This window comes from Leopardus geoffroyi, chromosome C2 (assembly GCF_018350155.1).
Source record: "Leopardus geoffroyi isolate Oge1 chromosome C2, O.geoffroyi_Oge1_pat1.0, whole genome shotgun sequence".
Classification (NCBI taxonomy): domain Eukaryota; kingdom Metazoa; phylum Chordata; class Mammalia; order Carnivora; family Felidae; genus Leopardus; species Leopardus geoffroyi.
The window spans coordinates 88,048,120-88,073,117 of NC_059333.1; the positions used below are offsets into that span (position 1 = coordinate 88,048,120).

The following is a 24,998-nucleotide window of genomic DNA, read 5'->3' on the forward strand; positions in this document are numbered from 1 at the left end:
TGAAAAAATCAGTAGTAAACAAAATGTCAACAACTTAAAGACGGGGTAGGTATTACTGATTTTCCTTCTGCCTTGGCTGCCATATGGCTTGGCATGGCGCTATTCCTGATCCTGTCTGTATTTAAAATTTTGATACTTTGTTTACATTGCTTTCTTTTGGCATCAGGTTTGATTTGTAAGAATGTTCCGTTAAAATATTATTTATCTTGATGGCTGAGTTTTTTGATACACCCTTAAATTTCATGCCCATGGCAAATGCTTATCTTGACTCATTCTAGTCCTGGACCCTGATTGCATTTAGTGCTTCCGAGAACGTAGAAGTATTGGCCTTATTAGTGGGCATGTAATCCATGGGCCAGCAACATTTGTCTCAGCTGGACATTTATTAGAAGCTCAGGTAAGCTAAGTAACTTGTCCATGGCATTACATGTTTTGTGAATTGGTGGAACAAGGATTTCTTTTGACCTTGGACCTCTACTAACCATGACAGCATAATTTTTCTTGTCTGAACATCAGTTTTCCAGTATTGAAAGTGTGGACAGCCATTCCAGCTATCTTTCCATCCTCACGAGTTTGTCGGGTAAATGAGAGAAGGTAAAAACAGAGTCAAAGGACAGGAAAATACCCAGACAGATTTTCAGGCTGAGCAGTTTACAGGGCCCTTATTCCTCAAGGCTGCTCTGGGACGAGATGGTCACTCCTGGCTAGGGACTGTTTTCAGCTGGTGTCTGCCTCCTGAGCAAACCGCCATCACCTTCTTTCACAGCCTAGCCCTTTGTGATTTTTGGAGACAGCTATCCTGTCCCCAGAAAATCTTCCTGACCAGATGAAACAATACTGTTTCCCTCAGTTGGTCCTAATACAATATGCTTTCCAGGCTCCTTATTATGTATTTTATTCTCCTCTAGCCAAAATCTGGTTTGTCTTTTTTTGTTAACAGTATTTATTGAGTAAATACTATCTTCCAGGCACTGTGTTAGGTTCCTCATAACTCGTTTCTCAGCTGAATACAGTTGTCTGAATCTGTTGGTTATTTTTCCCCAGCTTCATCTGTAGCTAATTTTTAGACTCTTTGGGAGAGGGGCTCATTTGTAAATATATGTCTGTATATCCCTTCTGCATTAGGTAGCAAGCCCTAAAAGCAGTAGGCATTCATTAAAGGCTTGCTGATGGATTCTGGATGGACTTTACCTTTCTGATAATGTGATATTAGGCCTTACCTGTACTGCCCTGAATCTTCTATGCTTCTTTTAAAAAATTTCTCCATGGAGATAGCAACAAGCCATTAACCAGTTCGATACATAGGTGATTGTAATACAAAACCACATTGTCTCTCAACATTTTTTTTTCTCTCTGTTGTTGTTGCTTTTTTTTCTGGAATGAATTATGTCCTTTCCTTCTAAAGCCGAATGCTGTGGTCATACCATAACCTTTGGTTATCTTTCAACACTTAGAGGGAACTTTGAAGGAAAGAAGGGAATAAACTTACATTTTTTTTTTTTTTTTTAACTTTGTCTCTTGTGTCTTTGATGTCAGATGGGCTCCTTTAAGCCGGGAGGCAGAGTGATCCTGGCCACAGAGAACGATTACTGTAAGCTCTGTGATGCCTCCTTTAGTTCTCCGGCTGTGGCTCAGGCTCACTATCAAGGGAAGAATCATGCCAAGAGGCTGCGGCTGGCGGAAGCTCAGAGTAACTCATTCTCGTAGGTATTGCCACTTTCTCTGAGGCCAAAGTGTTGTGTAAGACTGACTGTCTAGAGAAAAAGAGTTGAAAGGGATCCTTGTTTAGAAGTCTCACTCTTTTAAAATTTCTTTTCTCCAGGGAATCCTCAGAGGCGGGTCAGCGGCGGACCCGGAAAGAAGGGAATGAGTATAAGATGATGCCTAATAGGAGGAATATGTATACGGTACAGAATAATTCAGGTATCCTGTGGATTTCCACATACCTTGGCTACATTCTGCAGATGGTCTTCTTTATTTTTATTTCCTTTAATGGGAATAAGTAGTCCTGAGAATTTGGGGCTAGCTAATTGTTTTGTTCAATTTGTCTAGTGGCTTTTCAAGTTGGCATTTATTTCCAAGCATTTATTTATTTATTTATTTATTCATTCATTCATTTATTTATGCTGAGGTATATTATTTATTTTTATTTTAAGGTCTCTGATCATAGTCCTTTATACTGCTCCTGGTGTTTGCCTGCTGAGAAATGTAAAATGCATCATAAAAATGGGCTGTTTGGTTTAAAGTTGTACAATGTTAAATCTTCATTTTGGGGGGAAAATAAACAAAGATTATAGCAGTGGCGTTTAAGTAGGGTGGTGAATCAGATTTATTGGGGGAATTTTTACAAAATACACATGCCTGAACCATGACTTAGAGATTTTCAGTCAGTAAATTGGGAGTGGGACCCAGACATACGTGTGGTTTGAAAATGCTTCCTCAGTGATTCTCATATACACCTTCAGTTTAGAACTGCCACTTTAGAGGAATGTTGTCTGCATTTTCTGATTATCTCCAGTAGGGAGAGTGAACTGAATAGTCCTTCATTCTCTCCCCATCACAGCCTCCAGTGCACACACATATCAGCAGAGGTAATTCACGTGAACAGTAAATCAAACAAAAAAAACAAAAAAAAAGTTAGTTGGAAAGGCAAGAGAAGCCTAGAAAAAAGGGACATATAGAAAGCACAATGTAATAGGATTAATAGAAGTTCAGATATATGTCAGTAATTATAGTAAGTGTAAATTTACTGAGGTCCCAGTTTAAAGACAAGTGTTATAAGATTAGATAAAAAATTCAGCTGAAAGGAAGCTGAGATAGCTGTATTGATTTTAGATAAAGTAGGGTGCCTGGGTGGCTCCATCAGTTAAGCATCCGACTTCGGCTCAGGTCATGATCTCACAGCTCGTGAGTTTCAGCCCTGCGTCAGGCTCTATGCTGACAGCTCGGAGCCTGGAGCCTGCTTCAGATTCTGTATCTTCTTCTGTCTCTGCCCCTCCCTTGCTTGCACTCTGTGTTTCTCTCTCTCTCTCATAAGTAAACATTTAAAAAATTAAAAATTAGATAAAATAAACTTTAGGACAAATGGCAGTTTAGACTATATTCTCTGGCCAGAATACAATTAAATGAGAGGTCAATATCAAAAAATACATTTAAAAAAATGTTATGAAATTTCCATTTGGAAATTTTAAAATACTTCTAAATGACTCATGGATCAAAGAAGTAATCATACTGGAAATTAAAAATTCTTAAAACCAAACAGTAATAAAAATAGATTAAACTGTAGGATTCAGTGAAAATAATATCTTGAGAAAAGTCTTAAGTATTTCTTACAGTAGAAAAGAAAAGCAGAAAATTAATAAGCAGTGGTCCAACTTAAGTCAGTTACATAACTGAGTATTGACCCAAAGAAAACAAAAACACTATTTTTTAAAAATGTTTATTTACTTTTGAGAGAGAGAGGGAGAGAGAGAGACAGAGCGCTAATGGGGGAAGGGCAGAGAGAGAGGGAGACAGAATTGCAGGCAGGCTCCTGGCTCTGAGCTGTTAGCACAGAGCATGATGTGGGGCTTGAACTCACCAGCTGCGAGATCATCACCTGAGCTGAAGTTGGATACTTAACCAACGATGTATGTACCCCTGTTTATTGCAGCATTATTTGCAATAGCCAAAATATGGAGGCAACCCAAGTATCCATTAGTATATGAATGGATAAAGATGTGGTGTGTACATGCATGTGCGTGCACACACACACACACACACACACACACACACACACTATGGAATATTAATCATAAAAAAGGTTGAGATCTTGCTCTTTGCATCAACATGCATGGACCTAGAGGGTATTATGCTAAGTAAATATAGAGAACAAATAGTTAGTAGGGGAGGGGAGGACGGCTTGGGCAAAATGGTGAAGGGGAGTGGGAGACACAGCCTTCCAGTTATGGAATGAATAAGTCAGGATAATAGGTATAGCATAGGAAATATAGTCAATGGTATTATAATAGTGTTGTATGGTAACAGATGGCAGCTACACTGGTGGTGAGCATCGCATAATGTGTAGAATCGTCGAATCACTATGTTGTACACCTGAAACTAAGGTAACATGATGTGTCAGGTATACTTCCATAAAAACAAACAACCCTCCCAAGGAGCGCGTGGGTGGCACAGTTGGTTAAGCATCCAACTTTGGCTTAGGTCATGATCTCATGGTTTGTGAGTTTGAGCCCCACCGTGGGCTCTGTGCTGACAGCTCCGGAGCCTGGAGCCTGCTTCAGATTCTGTGTCTCCCTCTCTCTCTGCCCCTCTCCCCATTTGCACTCTGTCTCTGTCTCTCAAAAAACAAACAAACAAAAAACAAACAAAAAAACAACCTCCCCAACTTAAAATACATTAGTTATAATTTGGTTTACCTATAAATACGTCACATTGCATATTTTGAATTCTAAAGAATTTATTTACATAATTATAGATTAACTTTTTTCTTTTTGAGAGAGAGAGGGAGAGAGTATGAGTGTAAGCTGAGTTGAGGGGCAGAGAGAGAGAATCCCAAACAGGCTTCATGCTCAGTGGAGAGCCTGATGCAGGGCTCAATCCTGCGACCCTGGGGTCATGACCTGAGTTGATACCAAGAGTCAGATGCTCAGCTGACTGAGCCACCCAGGAGCTCCTAGATTACCTTTTTTTGAATGCACAGGCTAATAAATTCAATTTAACATAGTTAAAAAAAAAAGAAGTCAGTTATGTAAAAAGAAGAAAATAAAATTATTAGTAATCCCACCAACGTTTTTGTATATGTCATTCCCATCTGTCTGTATACTTCTTTAAAATAGAAATGCGATTATATTTTGTGATATTCTTGTTTCACTTAGTAGCATATTATAATTATGTTTCCATGTAATCAAAGAGTTTTCGTTACTTACGGTGACTGCATGGATTTCCATTGCATCCATTACCGTAATTGTTCAAATCATGTGTTTGATCTCTCCTTTCCCCACATCCTCTGATAAAAACTTATATGAACACTGGTCATAAATAATGTCCTTGTTGACAAATCTCCGTGCAAAAGTTCTCAGTATTTTCTTGGGATAATTCTTAGAAGTCGAAGTTTTGGATTAATGAGTTAGCATAATCACAAAAGTTTCCATGTAATGTTTGGAAGTTAAACAGTTTTTAAAATTTTATTTACTTTTTAGAGACATTGCCATTTTGAGCTTGGGTTTGGCTCTATGGTAACCTTTCTGATGATAGTTGGAGGAATCATTTTAGCTTTTTAGATTGCACCCGTATAAAATTGTAATTTAAGAAAATCTGGGAATTTTGCATTCTTTTAAAGCTGGGAGTTCAGTGAATTTTATAATTTGAACTTAGAGTGACAAATTACAGTGATAATCAGCCAGGCTGCCATCATTTACTGAGTAAATATTTGGAAGTGACTACACTCCTTTCATCTCTTGCTTTAGCAGGTCCTTACTTCAATCCCCGCTCTCGGCAGAGAATCCCCCGTGATCTGGCCATGTGTGTGACTCCAAGTGGCCGGTTTTACTGCTCCATGTGTAATGTCGGGGCTGGCGAAGAGATGGAGTTCCGGCAGCATTTAGAGAGCAAGCAACATAAAAGCAAGGTGTCTGAGCAGCGGTACAGGAACGAGATGGAGAACCTGGGATATGTATAGTGCTTGTTACATTCAGAGAGAGCAGCTTTGCCTGCCTGGTGTTTTGCCTTCTGTCGACATGCCCTGCTTTTGTGGTCCTTTTGATATAAGTACATTCCTCTGCTTAATGTTAATATATGTAACCTGCAGTGGTACCATGAGATGTCAAAACTGGGGAAGGTAAAGAATGTGCTTCTTAGGTCACGATGCGTTTTCAGGTCAGTTGTGTTGAGCTACTTAGAGCATGTGACCTACCTACCCCATGAGAAATAACTTTTTATCTTGACCGAGTTCTGGTCAACTAGTAGCCTGATCACTTAGAGCTTTAACTATTTGAAAATCTCACCTTCTTTTGCAATTTTAGTTTTATGTACTGTTAAGAATATTCTTGAGTTCTTACTTCAGATAACGGTGACAACAGGTAAGCAGAGATTTTGGTTTCCCAAGTCTTCTTTGGAACCACCTCAACGCAATGCCTTGGCAGTAGGATATACTATTATTGTAAACTGCATTAGGGTCTTTCCCAGGACATGTTTTCCCATTATCATGTCTTCCCATTATTGAAATGCAGATTTTCATGGATTCATACACTTCCAATGTGCTTGTAGACTTCCAAATGGTGAAATTTCATTTCCAGTCATGGATTTCATTCATTTAAATGCCACCTTCTTCCTTTCGCCTCCCCTGCCCCTCCCCGTCCTGGTTGAATTAGCTTGTAAAATAAGCTCATTCTCATGCCCCAGCCATATTATGGGCTTTCCAAGCCCCCCATTCCAATATCCAGTGAGTGTAAGATAGATATGCTATTTTTTACAAAGATATTTTTCGGATGGTTTTAGAGTTATTCACTGATAATAACATGTACTTGTATGATGGTCTTGATCCTAAATTCAGTTCTCTTGACATTTGTTTTGGCAAACTTTTTTGATAAACTGATCCTTACATTGTACATTCTTTCCTGTCTTGCCAGTTTGTTGGCCGTCCTGAGAAAATACTACTACCTTACTGTTTCATAAATAGAGAGGAATTTAAAAAAAGTTAATCAAATTTTAGTAGCATCATTTCCAACAGTAAAATACGTGAACTTTGGTTTCTTTATAATTTAGCTTTCTAAAAGATAATAGAAATACATTATGGAGTACTTTGGTATCTGATAATTACAACAGTATTATTTGTTTTCTTGTTTTCAAAATAAGAAGCTCTAGTGTACGGCTAGATTAACTAATGGAGTACCCTATGAACTTTCATTACTTGTATTTTATCTACTTACTATAGTTACATGGATAAGACTGGTGCTCATCCATAGTTCTTTTGAAAGGCCACATTCACCAGGAAGTTTATATTGAGTAGTATCTTTGCACTATGGTCAATTCACATTTGATTGCTTACATTATTAATTAAAAATGAAACTCCTTTTTCCCTTGGGAATTCTATAAGCAAAGAGATGAGGAGAAGGAAATTATCATTGTCATTCTTTTCCTTTAATACTTATGAACAGTTTTTGAGCAATCTAGATATGTATTTAAAATTCAGTTTTGGGATTAACCTCTAGTTCAGTATCAAGTTGCCCTTCGGTTGAAGTGGTTTTTTGAAAAATAGTAGAATTGTTTAGTAATTTTTTTTCTCCCCAAAATAGAAGAATGAAATAACGTTATTGAGATTCTATCTAGACTTGTGACTCATAGTATAATCCTTTTATATAATTGGTTTGTTTAGGGCAATTTAGAGCTTATTTCATTGGTCAGTAGGTTACTCATTTTGCTGCTAAGTATAATTTTTTGGTAGATTTTAATATAACAGTGCTGGCCACTTGGTTCTATAATTATTTAAAAATCTCATTTTTCCCTCTTTCTCTTTATGTCTCTCTGTGTGTGTGTGTGTGTATGTATGTGTACACACACACACACATATATGTGTGTATATATTTATATACATATACACACATATGTTTATGTGATACCATAGAGAAAATTTCATTGGATCCTTATTTCAGATAACAGTAAAGGATTGTGAATAAGAGTTTACAGTTTGTAAAAGTGGCATTTATCTATTTTCCATTTTTCCTTTACAAATAAAATTAAAGGAAGGATTTCGCCCACTCTCCCCACTTAATCTCATTACATATGTACAAAAAGCAGTGGACTTAAAGGCCTTGATGTTTTTCCTGGCCTTGCACATTCAGGTTTCCAGTCTCCCAGTGCCCTTAATGGATGTTATGAATGCATAAATGCATTTTCTTTAAAGAAAAGTTAGATTTATAGTGTTATTTCTTACTTGCTCTATTTCTTTGCACTAAAAAAGAGCTATGTGTTTGTTTTATATGACACTTTAGATACCATATTGCCTACAATAACTCAGTTTGCTCCTTAATTTCCAAACTGTAGGAAGTTGATAACTTCCATGATCATTTATAGAGGTTACATACACATCCAAAAAACAAAAAACAAAAAAACCCACAAATCTCTGTGACAGTGGGTTGTTTTGGGCTTGTTACCTTGCAATATTCTCCTATATTCCATAGGTGAAACAAAGGGTGACAGAGGTTGTCAGAAAGGAAATACCTAAATAAACACATCTCTGCATGGTACAATTTCTCATATTCATACATTCCCTGTAGACAGTGTTTTTTCCCCTGTCGAAGAAGGCTGTTGTTCCTGCTGCAGTGATAAGTGATCTCCATTGGTTTCATGTTGTGAAGTCCACTCCCGCTCTGTAATGTGCTTTAGAATTTGCACCCTGTGCTCCCCAGGAGTCATGTTAGTATCTTTTTATATGCTGTATACAAGGATGGACAGAGGCCTAAACAGTGGAAAATCTTGAGTCAAACAAATAGATTTCAGTAATCATCTGCAAGAACTCATAGCATCAAAGTCTCTTTTCTCTGTGAATATCTTTGTGTAAGTTGTCATTCAAAGTCAATGTTAGAAGATAACAATTAGAAACTCTTAAGATATTGAGGGCAAGAAGTTGTAAAGGAAAAATTCCATGTTCCAATTAAAAGGTTGGATTGCATATGGCTTTGAAGTGTTTTTTTCAAAAAGTTAAGCTACAAAATTGAGTGTGCCATGTAATCCTTTTGACTCCACATTGAACAGAAAAATACTTTGTTGGTCTTGTCTTTGTATATTATGTACTGCAACTTGTAAATATGTGCATGTTTTTTTATTACATTTGTCTGCTTGTCTCTTATTGCACTGGATTCTGCAAGATGAATAATATTTTATACCATTCATTTAGAAAAAGTAACTTCTCCAACTCCCTCATTATTTCCCCTTGTAATTAGTTGGTAAACTTAGAAAACCATTTAGGATTTTTGAAACCCTGAGATTGAATGAAGAATCATGGCTGTCTGAGATCATCCTTATGTTCCTCTGACTTAAACATGCTAAAGGGAAGCATGAAATCTTCCACCTTGTTTTATAAAGCTGTTCTATAGAACTGATAATGCTTGCTTATAGCTACCTATCTACACTTTCAATGAAGATAAATGGAGAAATATATATTTCATGTTTATATATAAACATATGTATATATATTTGGTTAAATCTTTCTCTGTAGATAGATTCTAAAGATTAGCGGTGGGATTTAGGATTTCTTCACTCCTGAATTGGCTGGGACCATGAGCAATGACAGCTTGAGGACTGTCCAGTGACCTGTGTAAAAAAGAGCCTTACTTGTGTCAGGGGAGACATGTAACCGTTAGGCGGAGTATCCTCTACAGAGAGGTCTAGGGATGGTATATTTGGAACCTATTTTGTTTCCTTAATATCAGGATGTAGGCTGGAAGTGCTCTTTGAAGAACTTGGTGAGGCATATACTAAGAACAATAAAGCTTCCTTAGAAATAGAAATATTTTGTCAATATAGGCAAAAGTTTAATGCAGGCTTTTGAACAAATGCTTGAAAAATATTCCACCTTGCCAACTTTTTTTTTTTTTAACAGCCAAATCATTGTTCAGGAGTTTCATACATAATAGTGTTTTGTTGTTGCTTTTGTTTTTTTTTTTTTTTTTTTTTTTTTTGTTTTTTTTTGGGGGGGGTTGTGGACCTCTACCATCGTAAGTTATTACTGTCGGTCTAGCTGAATGGACAAATAGCTGTGTAAATAGCTTCTCATACGACGTTCCTACTGATAGCTCTTTGACCTTTTCTTCCCATTATGAATGGGAAGATCATTTGTAAACTCCCTTTCTGGGTAGCTACCAAAAAAACAATACCGGTTTGTGGTCCCATGTGACCCTGTCTCCGTTAAGCCCAGAATATGAGTGCCTTTAGCAAGTTTTAGCATTTTACAGAGAGAAGAGATGATAGAATTATTGCCATTAATCACAATTCATAAAACAGAAGCTTGGAATAGCAAAGGTCTGTGTGAATTGTGTTCTACGTCTTTTTTTTTTTTTTTTTTTTTTTTTTTGCTTAGTGCAATTTCAATTTGATATTGAGTAAAATTGTTAACATTATTGGTCAGGAACCATACCCCTGAAAATAAATCCAGTTATCCCAGGCTGGCAATAGTCAGATTATTTTTCACCTTAATCTGTGTTACGTTTATATTTAGTGAATAGTAGTGTGGTGGGTTGAAAAGGGCTTGACATTGATGTTTGGAAGAACTTTTTTCCAGTGGTCTTTTCCCAACATGTCTATCCAGGAGAAAGGAGAAAATTATTTACTTGCAAATGAGATGTGTGAAGAGACTATCTTACCCTTGCCACAATACTTATCGTGTTAATTCATCTCTATGTTAAAGAAAGGATCTTCACAAATCAGGGGTGAGGACTTTTAAAACAAAAATTCCCTACTTAAATTAATTTAAAATTCTAAATTGCCTGGGTACTTTGAGTCTTTAAAACACACTGCTAAATTAATTTTATTGTAGAAATATTAACATTTTCCTCAACATTTTATTATAAAAAATTTTAAATGTACATTGCAGTTGAAAAAATTTTACCATATATACACCAGTAAATTCTACCATCATCATTTTACTAGGTTTGTATTACCACATGTCCATCCATCCCTGTATCCATCCATCCATGGAGTTTTTTAAAATCCATATTTCAGTGTAAATTTCAGACAGTACATTTCCCTTACACACTTCAGCATAGGTGTCATTAACTAGAGTTTATTATTTGTTTAAATTAGTATCTTTTAAAAAGCAGTGTATTAAGTTGATAACCTGAACCAAATAACATGCATTTTTTTTTCTCTCGTGAACTTTAGCTTTCTAGGTTTCTGTTTTATATGCGCGTAGCATAAAGGAAGACAGTTCTTTTCCAACCTGACATTTTTGGGGGTTGGTCATTTTAAATGCTTAGTTGTCACACATTTTAAAATTCGATGATAAGAACTTTTTTCTTTACCCCTCTTCTATGATGTATTTTTGCTGAACTATGCAGCTTCTTAAAAAAACTGTAAATTACCAATTGGGGTTTATTAAATCAGTGTATACCTCATTTTAATCTATTGCTGCTTTTCTCCACGATACTACATCTCTGTCATTACTTTTACCTGCTCCACCAGAATGTAGAGAGGAGGAAAGTCAAACCTATAGATGATTAGTGGTTTTAAACAACTTGAGAAGAACAGATTTTGTAGTTTAGAAAGTTGAAACCATTAACTTATTTAAGGACTTTGAATTCCCTGAGAATTGTAATTGTCCATGCTTCCTCTAGCCATAATTAGCAGGATCAAAAACGATTGTACTGTACAATGAGTTGTTGAAATTGTAAGCCTTAGTAAGCATCTTTAGCTTTACTCTAGTACTGTCTAGAGAAAAAGTTTTTTGACATATGCCTTTATTTTTATGCCAAATTTTTTTGTGGATAAAATCTGAAGAATTTAAGTGACTTGCTCCAGGTCATGAAGATTGAACAAATAAGTCAGAATTGAAACTTGACTATTCCTGATTCATATTCTTGTGCTTGTATGATACAAATCATGGCTTCCAAAATAACTGAACATTCCTTTGGGGACCTTAAAATGAAAGTATGTACTTTTACTAGTTAGACTTTCGTTTTTAGGCATTTTACGATTCTTTGAACTTAAAGATTTTTTTCATGGTCATGTTCCTCATTAAGCCAATGTAATTACTAAAAATCTCACTTCACTGTTGAATACTGACTAATAATGCAGGTTTTATGAGATTTCTTTTTGCATTTGAATAACCTTCATGACTCACTCCTTTTTCTATGTAAGTGCTTAAGTGACCCCCTCACTAGTGAAAATAAATGTTCTATATCACTGATTCAATGTATATTGTCGACATGATATATTTTTTTAAGGAAAAGTAACCCCATGTGTCAGGATGAGTGATATCCTAGGGCAAAGCACACATGAAGTTTATTTCTACTCTGCAAATCTGGCATTTACTGGAACAAAACTCTTTTAGAGCGGCTGGTCGTTGTTTTGCCTTCTTTTGGTACTTGAGCACCTTTCTGTGGTTTTGTAAATCAGTGTGTCATTTTGTAAGAATTTCTTGTTAATTCTGTGTACATTGGCGTTCACCTTGTGGTATCCTCAGCTGACCATAATAATTTAGTTTGGGTATGGTGTGTCTGCTTTGAAATGCCTTACTAGAGCATGTCCGATTCTGCTCTCAAGCATTCCATGCATCTGCTAGGGCAATACGTTGCCTGTCTTGGATGTATGCTCTAGATCCAGAAGCAAAACTGATTTTGCTTTCACTGTTAAGGTTGCATTTTAGTGTAGTTATTGTTTTAAATTAGAGAATAAAATCATAAAAAACCAAGGGAGACTTTAGAACACTTCATTTAATGGCATGGCAAACTTTTAAAATTGGCTTTTGCTGTTTCACTAGAACAATATCTAGTAAAGGATATGGCTAAAAAGCGCCAGCCAGAACTGTATGAAATTGGGGTTGTTTCCTAAAATTTTTTCTAAATGTCATTCAGGGGTTTAACATCTGTGTATGCTGTTGGGGCTAAGTGCCAGTCACTGACTTGGAAATCTTTGCATTCGGGGGCCATAAAATGGCAAAAGTATGGGATTAAAACCAATCAACTGTGGTTTTACACAACTGTGAATTGTGAAATTGAAATTGCTCTTTTTTTTTTTTTTTTAGCATATCGAATATAGAAATCCAAAAGTTATTTAAAATTTACACTGCTTATGTTGATGGCTCATTTTGGCTGTGTATCCTCACTTCTGTACTGATTTCTGATAAAAGCTTGACATTATTATAACAGGCATTTTGTGTTCAATTTAATAAAACAGTTTCTGAGTCTTGTCTGCAAATTGTTTGGTTATGAGTTGGAGATCACAGGGAAAAGGTACATTGTCAGCACTGAGGCGTTATTTTCAATGCTGATGGTCAATGACTAGGTTTCCCATTCACCAGTCTGCATATGATCTGCCAGACTTCTTGAACTGATACAGAGTATGTCAGCTCTTGGGCTTGCGGTAGAATTGACCTAGCTGCTCACACGACTTCTTCTGTACATTACTGGAGTTAGCCTGAGCCTGGAGCAAGTTCTTAATTTTATTGATGTATTTTAAAATTTATCTTTCCTTCAAATTCTAAGGAACTTTGGGCTTAGCAGGACCATAATCACTGCTTCTGAAAATAAACAATGTAAAAAGGGATCTACCCATTAATCTTTTGAGTGTTTCACATATAAAATACTCTTATAATTAGCTTATGTATGCAAATATTGAGCTGTGGTCGTTTAAGTACTCTGGGTTACTATATGCAATGAGCTTTTGAATTTAAATACTCATTTTAAAAAGTAGATTATAGGGCTGGAAGGTGCTGTTATGGTTTGTTTAATCAGGATGCAAGACACATACACTTACTGTCGTGGGAAAAATTCTTGTGTCTGCACAAAAAAATGTTTCTGAATGAAGTGAATAGATCACATTGAATCTGTCTGTGTGTTGTAAAAATACTCAAGGCAGCACATTTTATTAAATCATCTCTAAGAGATTTTTAACTTAAAAGAAGGCTATGATAATGGGCATCAAAAAAGAGAGTCTTTAACCACTAGAGCTTTTCAGCTTTTCTTTCTTCAGGCATTTCTGAAGCTTATTTGCTGAAAATCTATTCAAGATCAATTGCTGGGTGTTATCCTTTACAATTGCCTGTATGTAAAAGACTAGTAATGAAATTTCACAGTCTGTTATAAATTAATATAAGATTGTAAAGAGATCAGAAATAGGTATTTTTGTGATGAATTTTAAGATTTTTGTCATCTGAGTTGAAAATCCACCAACTTTTATTCCTACTTGTGGGATATTCACAAACTGTTGAAAAGTAGAAACCTACAAAAAGATGAAGACAGGCAACAATTTTGAACTGTAAATATTTAATAGGGATGTGATTATGAATCTTTGCAAAAAAAATCACTTAAAAGTACATTCCATGGTGTGTAGATGCATGTGTGTATGTGTGTGTAAGAGAGAAAGATATGGAGATACATGGATAGAGAGAGAAAAGCGTATTAGGAGGAAGTGTACGGAAGTATGTTGTATGTATGTATAATGAAGTACGTTCAAAGGAACAGATGGATATTTGCCACTGGAAGAAATATGCTTCATCATAGGACTCTATAACGTCTGCTTGGTACTTTGGTTGTCTTTAAGTATGTAATTAGAGCTTCAAATATACTTTGGCTGGCAGCCATCCCTCCAGACAGGAACAAGATGTCTTTCATAGTAGCTTTAATTTTTAATCTTTGCTAATGCCAGAGGCTCTTCTCTATCCCTGTTTTTTTAGAAATAGCTTACTGGGTTATGGACTTTGACCAAAGGTATGTAGTGCCACCCTGTGGACTCTCTAAATCTTAGCAGTTTGAATGTGGTTGGTACACTACTTTGGGAGCAGGATCTTTGGCTAAAGACCATCTAGTGGGAAGAGTTGTTAACCCATAAATAATGTAAGGGCAGACATCATGTTAGGAAATAACAAGGGCTGTATTCTTTTTATAATTTTAGGTGCTAAAGTATGCAGAATGGGAAAAAAGGTGGATTGGGAATCAGAATGCACATATGTGTGTATATATGATTTTTGTGATTTTAAAAAATGTCTATTTTGCTTTAAAAGAATCCGTTATCCATGCATATTTGGATAGGTAAACAACAAATATGGAAGCTAAATAGAAATAATGATCAATGAGAGTCTCAAATTGGAAGGAAAGGACTAGAAAAATGTCTTATCAAAGGAGATTGTTAAAATTATAAAAATTGTATATAGGGGCAAATGTTACAATATATGTGGAAATGATGCTGACAATATAAAAACTAAACTACAAAATGCAAAATACAAAAACTTTTCCCAAGCATAATTTTATTGGGGAAAATATGATGTTTTCTGCTTCAATAAGCTGGCAGTACAGAAGTAGACATTTTTAAAGTCTCGTTAAATACTTCAAACATTTAGAAAAAGTGCATTCTAGGATAATCGGTGCCAATTCTGTCACCTGTGTCCCCCCGGGCATGTCACTTGACTCTTCAGTTACTCAGAATTGGGGTATTAAGTGTGATTTCCAGTTATTTATTTTTAGTCCTCTTAGTAGCATGGAGAACTTAGAGAATTGATCTTCCTAAAAATCAGTTGAGGTTTTTGAATAGATAAGGCCAGTATTCACCCATGAACTCATGCTGCCATGTTTTCCTCTCACGAGGCAATGGCAGTTACCAGTTTCTTAGGTATTTTCCAGAGATCTATGCAATATGAATGGTGGCCTTCCATACACATTTTCATTTTTCTGGTGACCAGTGTGCCTTGGCAATCATTCTTTACCAGCACATGTGGATCTTACTCTTTTTGACTACATGGTATTCCCTCATATGATTTCCAAAATGTCTTTTACTGGTTCTTCTTTGACCCTCGATTTTTTAAATTAAAAACTTTAAAAAAAGTTGTGGTAAAATGTACATAATATAAAATTTATCATTTTTAACCATTTTCAAGTCTGCCTTTCAGTGACATTGAGTACATTCACACTGTCTTACATTGTCACCACCAACTGTTTCCAGAACTTTTTTCATCTTCTCACACCAAAGCTCCATAACCCGTTAAACAATAACACCCATTTCTCCCTCTCTCCAGCCCCATGGCAACCACCATTTTACTCTCTTTCTCTATGACTTTGACTACTCTAGGTAGCTCATACAAGTTGAATCCTACACTCTTTGTCCTTTTGTGACTGGTTTATTTTATTTAGCGTATTTTCAAGGTTCATATGGTGGTGTATGTTAACATTTTCTTCCTTTTTAGGCTGAGTGATATTCCAGTATATGTACTTGCCACATTTTGTTTATTCACCTGTTGATGGCTTTTTGGGCTGCTTCACCTTTAGGCTATGGTGAATAATGTTGCTCTGAACCAGGGTATACATTAATTAAAAACTTTTAAAAATTAGAAATTATTTCACAGATGCAAAGTAGAGAAGACAATGAAATAGACATACAGGCACTCATCATCAAGCTCCCCAGCATCATCAAATCCTAACATTTTGCTATATTCTGTTATTTTAGGAGAATAAAACATAGCTTCAGTTGAAGTCTACTGTGCACCTCTCTCCAGTTCTGATCTTTGTCCCTCCCAGATAAACCACAATCTGGAATCTGGTATTTATTATTTTCATGTGTATTATGTTAATACCGTATCTATCCATAAAGAATACAGTGTTGTTGTTTATGCTTTCAAAATTAATGTAAATGGCATCATAATGTGCAAATACCTTTGTATTTTCCGTTTTTTCTCAACATTCTGAGATTTATCTATGATGATACATGTAGCCATAGTTTATCCATTTTAAGTGCTCTATAGTGTTCCATTGTCCATATATACTGTAATTAATTCATCCTGTTGATGGACCTTTAGGTGGCTTTCAGTATTACTTTATTACAAACAATACTGCACTGAATGCTTTTTTTTTTTTTTTAAGCTTATTTATTTGGAGAGAGAGAGAGAGAACACAAGCAGAGGAGGGGCAGAGTGTGAGGGAGACAGAGAATCCCAAGCAGGCCCTGCGCTGTCAGCAAGGAGTCCAATGCAGGGCTTGAAACCACGAACCATGAACCGCAAGATCATGACCTGCCTGAACCGAAATCAAGAGTAAGATGTTTAACTGACTGAGCCACCCAGGCGCCCCTACAGTGAATGCTTTTTACATATCTTTACAGGCCTATGTGTGAAAGACTCACAAACCACATCCTTGCTACATCACCTAAGAGCTCATTAGAAATGAACCATCCCATGGGCACCTGGTGGCTGAGTGGGTTAAGTGTCCGACTTTGGCTCAGGTCAGGATCTCGTACTGTGCATTTTCTTAATGTTTATTTGTTTTTGAAAGAGCGACAGAGAGAGACAGGGTGCACGCAGGGGAGGGCAGAAAGAGAGGGAGACACAGAATCTGTAGCAGGTTCCAGGCTCTGAGCTGTCAGCACAGAGCCTACCATGGGGCTCAAACCCACCAACTGGAGATCATGACCTGAGCCGAAGTCGGACCATTAAGCCACTGAGCCACTCAGGTGTGCCTAATAATGGAATTTCTAATCCAGCAAATATCAAAACACTTGAGCAAATGCTTTGTCCTATTTTAAGTGCAATTAGCGTTTCGTCGACAGAGTTTAATTTACTTAACAAATATTTGTAAGGCACTAACTGTATATCAGATAATCTCCTAAAAAGCACTCCATTAATATTATTTCTCTTAATATTGTTGGAAAATTTACTTTCCACTTAAGAAAACCTTGAGATTTTGACTGAGATAGTGCAGTTTATCAAAAAGCCAGAACATGTGAGTAAGGAGAAAGAATGCACCACAGGGCGGTGAACCCCCCTGCTTTGTGCCCAGACAGACCCTGCAGCACTCCTTGCTCAATATCCAGCCTGGGGTGCTTCCAGAAGGAAGCAGCCCTCCACCGACCGTGGTCAGGGTGTGCACACGGCAACAGATTCCTCAAGGAAGAGAACTCAGGACTTTGTCCATTGAGTGATGTGAGCTTTTCTGTCCAACAGTACATCGTTGTGGTCAAAACTGGGAAAATTCCTGGGGAGTCTTGGGGCTAATTATTCATCTATCCAGTCCCTCTGCGTTTTTGTGAATAAGTTGAAGGACAGAGCACTTTAATCGCAACTGGATTGGCTACTTCAAAGTGTATTTACGTGACCTGAAAGAACCTTCTCAGAGATAGGAAATTCTTTATTTCCATTACTTAAATTCATGTTCAATCACATAAGTAGACCTACACACATTTTCACTATCTAATATTCAACACTTTTGAAAAGGGGAAATACTCCTTCAACTCCTCATTTCCCCAATCCTACTTTTTCCTTCCTAGAGGTAACTGGTATTATTAGCACAATGCTTATCCTTCCAAACCTTTTTCTGTGTATTTCTAAATATGTTGTCTTATAATTTATGGAGAAGAATTTCTATGCCCTCTCCTTGAATATTTATTTAACCTCATACAGAAATGCCAGCCAATATGAACAGAAATCCAAATTTTTATGTTAAGTCCCTTGACCTTGTCTCTTGGAAATTCTAATTTTTCTAAAACACGTTGGGGCCAAACAAAACATATCTGCAATACAAATTCAGTGCTAGGCTGCTGGTTTGTGGCCTCTGCTTTAAGAAGGCTTTGATTTAATTCTATAATAGAATTGAAATTTTTGGCACTGAGGAACCAGTGAAAGTTTTTAGGCAAAATTGTGTGATGGCAAGATTTTATTTGGATATATGCCCCTTCCTCACATGCTTGCCTTTTGTTCTTTGGCCCATTAGTCCATGAGTTCCAAAGCAGCAACCGCCTGCAATAGGGCAGTTAGGAGGGAAAATACAGGTCTCTCCTGAAATCTAGCACGGGCCATAGTTTTCCTAATTGATAGTGACTTTGTAAAGTCCTTGAGCCCAGAGATGAAATCCCGTTTTGCTTGCCAGCTACCAAGTGATAAAACGGTGATCACATGCAAAGAAATATGAAGCTGCTCATTCCCTTTCTTCCGTCCACTAAGAGAGACTTGGCAGGAGGGTATGTTGATGAAATGCACAGTGGCATTAGGCAACAGCCATTCTGGCAGCACTCATCTGCAGAACACGATGAATGTAATGTTTCTAAGGCCCCTGCTGGAAACACAGACCCGTTGGCGGGATGTTATCCTGTCAGCAATCAGAGAATTCCTTCAGAACAAAATTCATCAATGCTCCTGCAGAGGCGGAAGAAGGGAACAGAGGAAGAACAGCCTCGCCATGAAAATCCCCCAGGCTGCTGATGGGGTGAGCCTCTGGCACCGGAGGAAAGGGAGTTGGGAAGCAAGAGTAGAGGCACATCTCACATCCCCAGGAAAGACTTTGGCTTTACAGTTTTGTCCATCTAAAACAGGATGTATCCTTTAAAATATAATTCTGACCCAGCAATGAACTCCAACTTTGGTTATTTGTTTTAATTCTCTAGAGTATGATTTTAAGCTGTTTCCTGGGGGAATAAATGCACAGCTCGTATAACACATGGGTTAAATAAGACACACAACATCTCTTCTGCGGGCTGAGAGCCAGGCAGAAGTCACTCATCTCTGTGATACAGGTGTGAAAGGGTTAATGCCCTATGGGCAGCTTTTGAGTAAGGATCAAGAAATGCCCTATGGGCAGCTTTTGAGTAAGGATCAAGAGCCAGTTGATAAGTGCATCACACTTTTATGTCTCAGGTGAGTAATCCCGAAGTGTGTTCTACATAGTAATTCTATATAGTTCCTCCAGAGTCCCCAGTGGACAAGAGTCTCTGTTTTCCTCAGCAATATTGGCTTTCTTGCCTTTGTGCACTCTTTGTGCACAAAGAGTTCCACTCTTTGTGATTCCTCACACTCAGACCTTGGGAACGCCTCCTGAAATACTTCCTGTACTTAGGCCCCTGTCACAGCCTCTGTGAGAGGTGAGACCAAGTGAGAGCTGAGGTAAGAGCTCAGGCCAAGACCTCCTCCATTCCTGATTTTCCTAACCAGTTTACTTGACTCATTCATTTCCCCTTCCTGGTTCTGTAGGCTTTTGAGGTTGTGACTCTGCCTTAGACACACCTTGAGGAACTCATCCACTTGTTCGACACCAAGAGCACCCTGAACAACTCCTTAAGCACCCCATGCATGTCAAGGCTCTTAGCTAGAGCTGTTTCCTTTGCTTGAGACCCCACCCTAGCTGCCCTCCCACCCCCCACTAATCTCTTGGTACCTTCCTTTTCATGAAGCAAATTCTTACTTGGTCTTCAAGGCCAGCTTCAGTTTAGCTTCTCTGTGGACCCTTCTGTAACTCTTCGGCACACAAACAGCTTTAAAGGCTAAGGAGAGGGAGCTAGAGATTTGCACACAGGGGAAGAAGACACGGGGACAGCTTTTGTTGGAGATGAGGAGAATGGCATCAGGGGTACAGGGGCAGTGGCTTACCTCCAAAGAAGAAGGATTCTTCATTCTCTGAGATTGGAATAATGATAGCAAACACTGATGTATACTTACTCTGTGCCAGCCTCTATTCTGAATGCTTTCAAGATATTTGGTAAATGGTAGCCTTTCTTCCTCACAAGAACTTTCGGAGATATGGGTTATTATTGCTCCCTTTTTTCAGATTAGAAAATGGAGGTACAGTTGAGTAACTGCCCCAAATCACACAACTGGTGGATAGTCAGGTAGTTTGGTTTCAGAATTCATGCTTGGCCACTGTATCTTATTACTTCTTAAGGGAAGCTAATGTAGAAAATAGACACATAGGGAAAAGAAAGCTGAGACAGTTTATGTCTGTTGGCCTAAAATTTCTCAGTGAAACAGGAGACAAGGGCAGCTAATATGACTGTAGAAGGCAGGGATCCTATTTGAATTTCACTAGGGAGAAAAAAAAAAGCAGGAAGAGTAAATTGGTCTTGGTCGTATTTTGCAAAAGCTCCTGAACTGTCGGTAATACTGTGCCTGCCTCTTGCCTCTTAGCACATTGCCAAGTATTTGGCAACCAAACTGGTTTTCCCAAATGGCATCATTCCTCTTTTGTTGGTTTCCCCTGTGACACTTCCGGAAACCACAGTACTCGAGGCTCTGGTATGTTTTGGAAATGATAGTCATAGGAATGCACCTCAGACTGTCCAGAAGCCTCAGTCCGGGAGGAGCATACGTCTGGAAAAAGGACCTTTGCTTTTCCCAACATTGCTGTAAAATACCTAGGAAGGATTTGGGGGTGTTGTGCAGGCAGGCATAGGCTGGGTGGTTTCCAGAACAGATAGGCATCAGATCTCCGTGAGAATGGAAAAGGAGTCTCATCCTTAGCAAATTCTTATCCCCAAGAGGGTGGTTGGTCCACAGCAGGGCGTCTCCCTGTGAGATGTGATGGAGGCCTGGGAAGTTTTGCTTCTGTTTGTGTTATTGCCTGCTTTATATGACCATCTTCGAAGTTTGCATGTCCTCTGCCATTAAAGAAACCTAATATCCTTGGTGTCTGTGGGAATCTTTCCATCATCTCATAACCACCCTTTGGGGATGCACACTGATTTACCACAACACAGGCGGGAATATGGCTGTGTGCGGCCATGGTAGAATAGTGTGCCTGATTCAGGGATGTAATACTTAAACTTACTACATTTAATCAATTTAATCTGGATCCTAAGCCAAAGTAAACAAACCAATATGTGGATGCATATGTGGGTAAAGTAATGGAAAAGAAAATGTGGGAAAGGGAAATTGCATTTCCTATTTCCCCACTGTGGCTAGCTTTTCCATATTTAGTTTTGTAAAAAAAACTTGTCTGTCATAGTATTCTATTATCCTTGCCTTATTGAGAAAGCTAAAAGCCCTTCAGCTGTGGCAATTACCTTTCACTCATGTGATGGTAACAAAAGATAGGACAAAAGTGAAGAATAAAAGGCAACATTCTGTGTCATCTTCGATTTCTCTCATCAATGTTCTATAGCTTTCAGAGTGCAAGTGTTCCACCTCTTTGGTTAAGTTTATTCCTAGGTATTTTATTATTTTTGCTACAATTATAAAATGGGATAGTTTTCTTAATTTCTCCTTCTGCTGCTTCATCATTAGTGTGTAGAAATGCAACCAATTTCCGCGCGTTGATTTTGTATCCTGTGAACTTACTGAATTTGTTTATCAGTTCTAGTAGTTTTTTGGGGGAGTTTTCAGGTTTTCTGTATAAAGTATCATGTCATCTGCAAATAGGGAAAGTTTTACTTCTTCATTACCAGTTTTGATGCCTTTGATTTCTTTTTGTTGTCTCTTTGCCATGGCTAGGAGTTTGAGTACTATGTTGTATAAAAGTTATGAGAGTGGACATCCTTACCTTATTCCTGATCTTCGGGGAAAAGCTCTCAGTTTTTCCCCATTGAGTATGATGTTCACTGTGGGTTTTTTTCATGTAAGGTGTTTATTATGTTGAGGCATGTTCCCTCTAAACCTACTTTGTTGAGAGTTTGCATCATGAATGGATGTGGTAGTGTGTCAAATGCTTTTCCTGCATCTATTGAAATAATCATATGGTTTTTATGTTAAGGAGTGTACTTGTCATGATGAGCACCAGGTGATGTATGGAATTGTTGAATCAGTATATTGTATGCCTGAAACTAATATTACATTGTATGTTAACTAACTGGAATTAAAATAAAAACTTTAAAAAATCGGGGCACCTGGGTGGCTCAGTCAGTTAAGTGTCCCATTTTGGCTCGGGTCATGTTCTCATGGCACAGGAGTTTCAGCCCCATGTCGGGCTCTGTGCTGACAGCTCAGAGCCTGGAGCCTGCTTGGAATTCTGTGTCTCCCCTCTCTCTGCCCCACCCCCACTCGCACTTTGCGTCTCCCTCTCTCAAAAATAAATAAACATTAAAAAACATTAAAGAGAGATTCCAGGAAGATGGCGGCGTAGGAGGACGCTGGGCTCACCGCGCGTCCTGCTGATCAATTAGATTCCACCTACACCTGCCTAAATAACCCAGAAAACCGCCAGAGGATTAGCAGAACGGAGTCGCCGGAGCCAAGCGCAGACGAGAGGCCCACGGAAGAGGGTAGGAAGGGCGGCGAGGCGGTGCGCGCTCCACGGACTGGCGGGAGGGAGCCGGGGCGGAGGGGCGGCTCGCCGGCCAAGCAGAGCCCCGGACTCTGGCCTGCAAAAGCGGAGGGGCCTGACGGACTGTGTTCCGACAGCAAGCGCGACTTAGCGTCTGGGAGGTCATAAGTTAACAGCTCTGCTCAGAAAGCGGGAAGGCTGGAGGACAAAGGGAGGGAGAGCTGCTGAGCCCCTGGACGACAGAGCTCAGCTTGGCGGGAACAAAGGCGCTCGCCAGCGCCATCTCCCCCGCCCATCCCCCAGCCAAAATCCCAAAGGGAACCAGTTCCTGCCAGGGAACTTGCTCCGCGCAAACACCCAACTCTGTGCTTCTGCGGAGCCAAACCGCCGGCAGCGGATCTGACTCCCTCCCGCTGCCACAGGGCCCCTCCTGAAGTGGATCACCTAAGGAGAAGCGTGCCCCTAAGCCTGCCCCTCCTGCCCCTGTGCACCTTGCCTACCCACCCCAGCTAATACGCCAGATCCCCAGCACCACAAGCCTGGCAGTGTGCAAGTAGCCCAGACGGGCCACGCCACCCCACAGTGAATCCTGCACCTAGGAGAGGGGAAGAGAAGGCACACACCAGTCTGACTGTGGCCCCAGCGGTGGGCCGGGGGCAGACATCAGGTCTGACTGCGACTCCGCCCACTAACTCCAGTTATACACCACAGCACAGGGGAAGTGCCCTGCAGGTCCTCACCACGCCAGGGACTATCCAAAATGACCAAGCGGAAGAATTCCCCTCAGAAGAATCTCCAGGAAATAACAACAGCTAATGAGCTGATCAAAAAGGATTTAAATAATATAACAGAAAGTGAATTTAGAATAATAGTCATAAAATTAATCGCCGGGCTTGAAAACAGTATACAGGACAGCAGAGAATCCCTTGCTACAGAGATCAAGGGACTAAGGAACAGTCATGAGGAGCTGAAAAACGCTTTAAATGAAATGCAAAACAAAATGGAGACCACCACAGCTCGGATTGAAGAGGCAGAGGAGAGAATAGGTGAACTAGAAGATAAAGTTATGGAAAAAGAAGAAGCTGAGAGAAAGAAAGATAAAAAAATCCAGGAGTATGAGGGGAAAATTAGAGAACTAAGTGATACACTAAAAAGAAATAATATACGCATAATTGGTATCCCAGAGGAGGAAGAGAGAGGGAAAGGTGCTGAAGGGGTACTTGAAGAAATAATAGCTGAGAACTTCCCTGAATTGGGGAAGGAAAAAGCCATTGAAATCCAAGAGGCACAGAGAACTCCCTTCAGACGGAACCTGAATCGATCTTCTGCACGACATATCATAGTGAAACTGGCAAAATACAAGGATAAAGAGAAAATTCTGAAAGCAGCAAGGGGTAAACGTGCCCTCACATATAAAGGGAGACCTATAAGACTCGTGACTGATCTCTCTTTTGAAACTTGGCAGGCCAGAAAGAATTGGCACGAGATTTTCAGTGTGCTAGACAGAAAAAATATGCAGCCGAGAATCCTTTATCCAGCAAGTCTGTCATTTAGAATAGAAGGAGAGATAAAGGTCTTCCCAAACAAACAAAAACTGAAGGAATTTGTCACCACTAAACCAGCCCTACAAGAGATCCTAAGGGGGACCCTGTGAGACAAAATACCAGAGACATCACTACAAGCATAAAACATACAGACATCACAATGACTCTAAACCCGTATCTTTCTATAATAACACTGAATGTAAATGGATTAAATGCGCCAACCAAAAGACACAGGGTATCAGAATGGATAAAAAAACAAGACCCATCTATTTGCTGTCTACAAGAGACTCATTTTAGACCTGAGGACACCTTTAGATTGAGAGTGAGGGGATGGAGAACTATTTATCATGCTACTGGAAGCCAAAAGAAAGCTGGAGTAGCCATACTTATGTCAGACAAACTAGACTTTAAATTAAAGGCTGTAACAAGAGATGAAGAAGGACATTATATAATAGTTACAGGGTCTATCCATCAGGAAGAGCTAACAATTATAAATGTCTATGCGCCGAATACCGGAGCCCCCAAATATGTAAAACAACTACTCATAAACATAAGCAACCTTATTGATAAGAATGTGGTAATTGCAGGGGACTTTAACACCCCACTTACAGAAATGGATAGATCATCTAGACACACGCTCAATAAAGAAACAAGGGCCCTGAATGAGACATTGGATCAGATGGACTTGACAGATATATTTAGAACTCTGCATCCCAAAGCAACAGAATATACTTTCTTCTCGAGTGCACATGGAACATTCTCCAAGATAGATCATATACTGGGTCACAAAACAGCC

The 24,998-nt window shown here is 38.7% G+C and overlaps 1 protein-coding gene across 7 annotated transcripts in view; it reads left to right on the top strand.

Moving 5' to 3' along the window:
* ZMAT3 (zinc finger matrin-type 3) overlaps positions 1 to 12,909 on the top strand; it is a 31,806-nt gene extending 18,897 nt beyond the window's left edge. For 4 of the 7 annotated variants that reach the window (XM_045502914.1, XM_045502912.1, XM_045502911.1 and 1 more), the window contains exons 4-6: positions 1,537 to 1,703; positions 1,823 to 1,923; positions 5,466 to 12,909. In XM_045502914.1, the coding sequence (XP_045358870.1) occupies positions 1,537 to 1,703; positions 1,823 to 1,923; positions 5,466 to 5,677 (480 nt within the window). In that variant the 3' untranslated portion in view covers positions 5,678 to 12,909. The remainder of the gene's footprint in view (positions 1 to 1,536; positions 1,704 to 1,822; positions 1,924 to 5,465) is intronic. The other 3 variants (XM_045502917.1, XM_045502913.1, XM_045502916.1) reach the window with 1 other exon arrangement.
* The last annotated feature ends 12,089 nt before the right edge of the window (positions 12,910 to 24,998 follow it).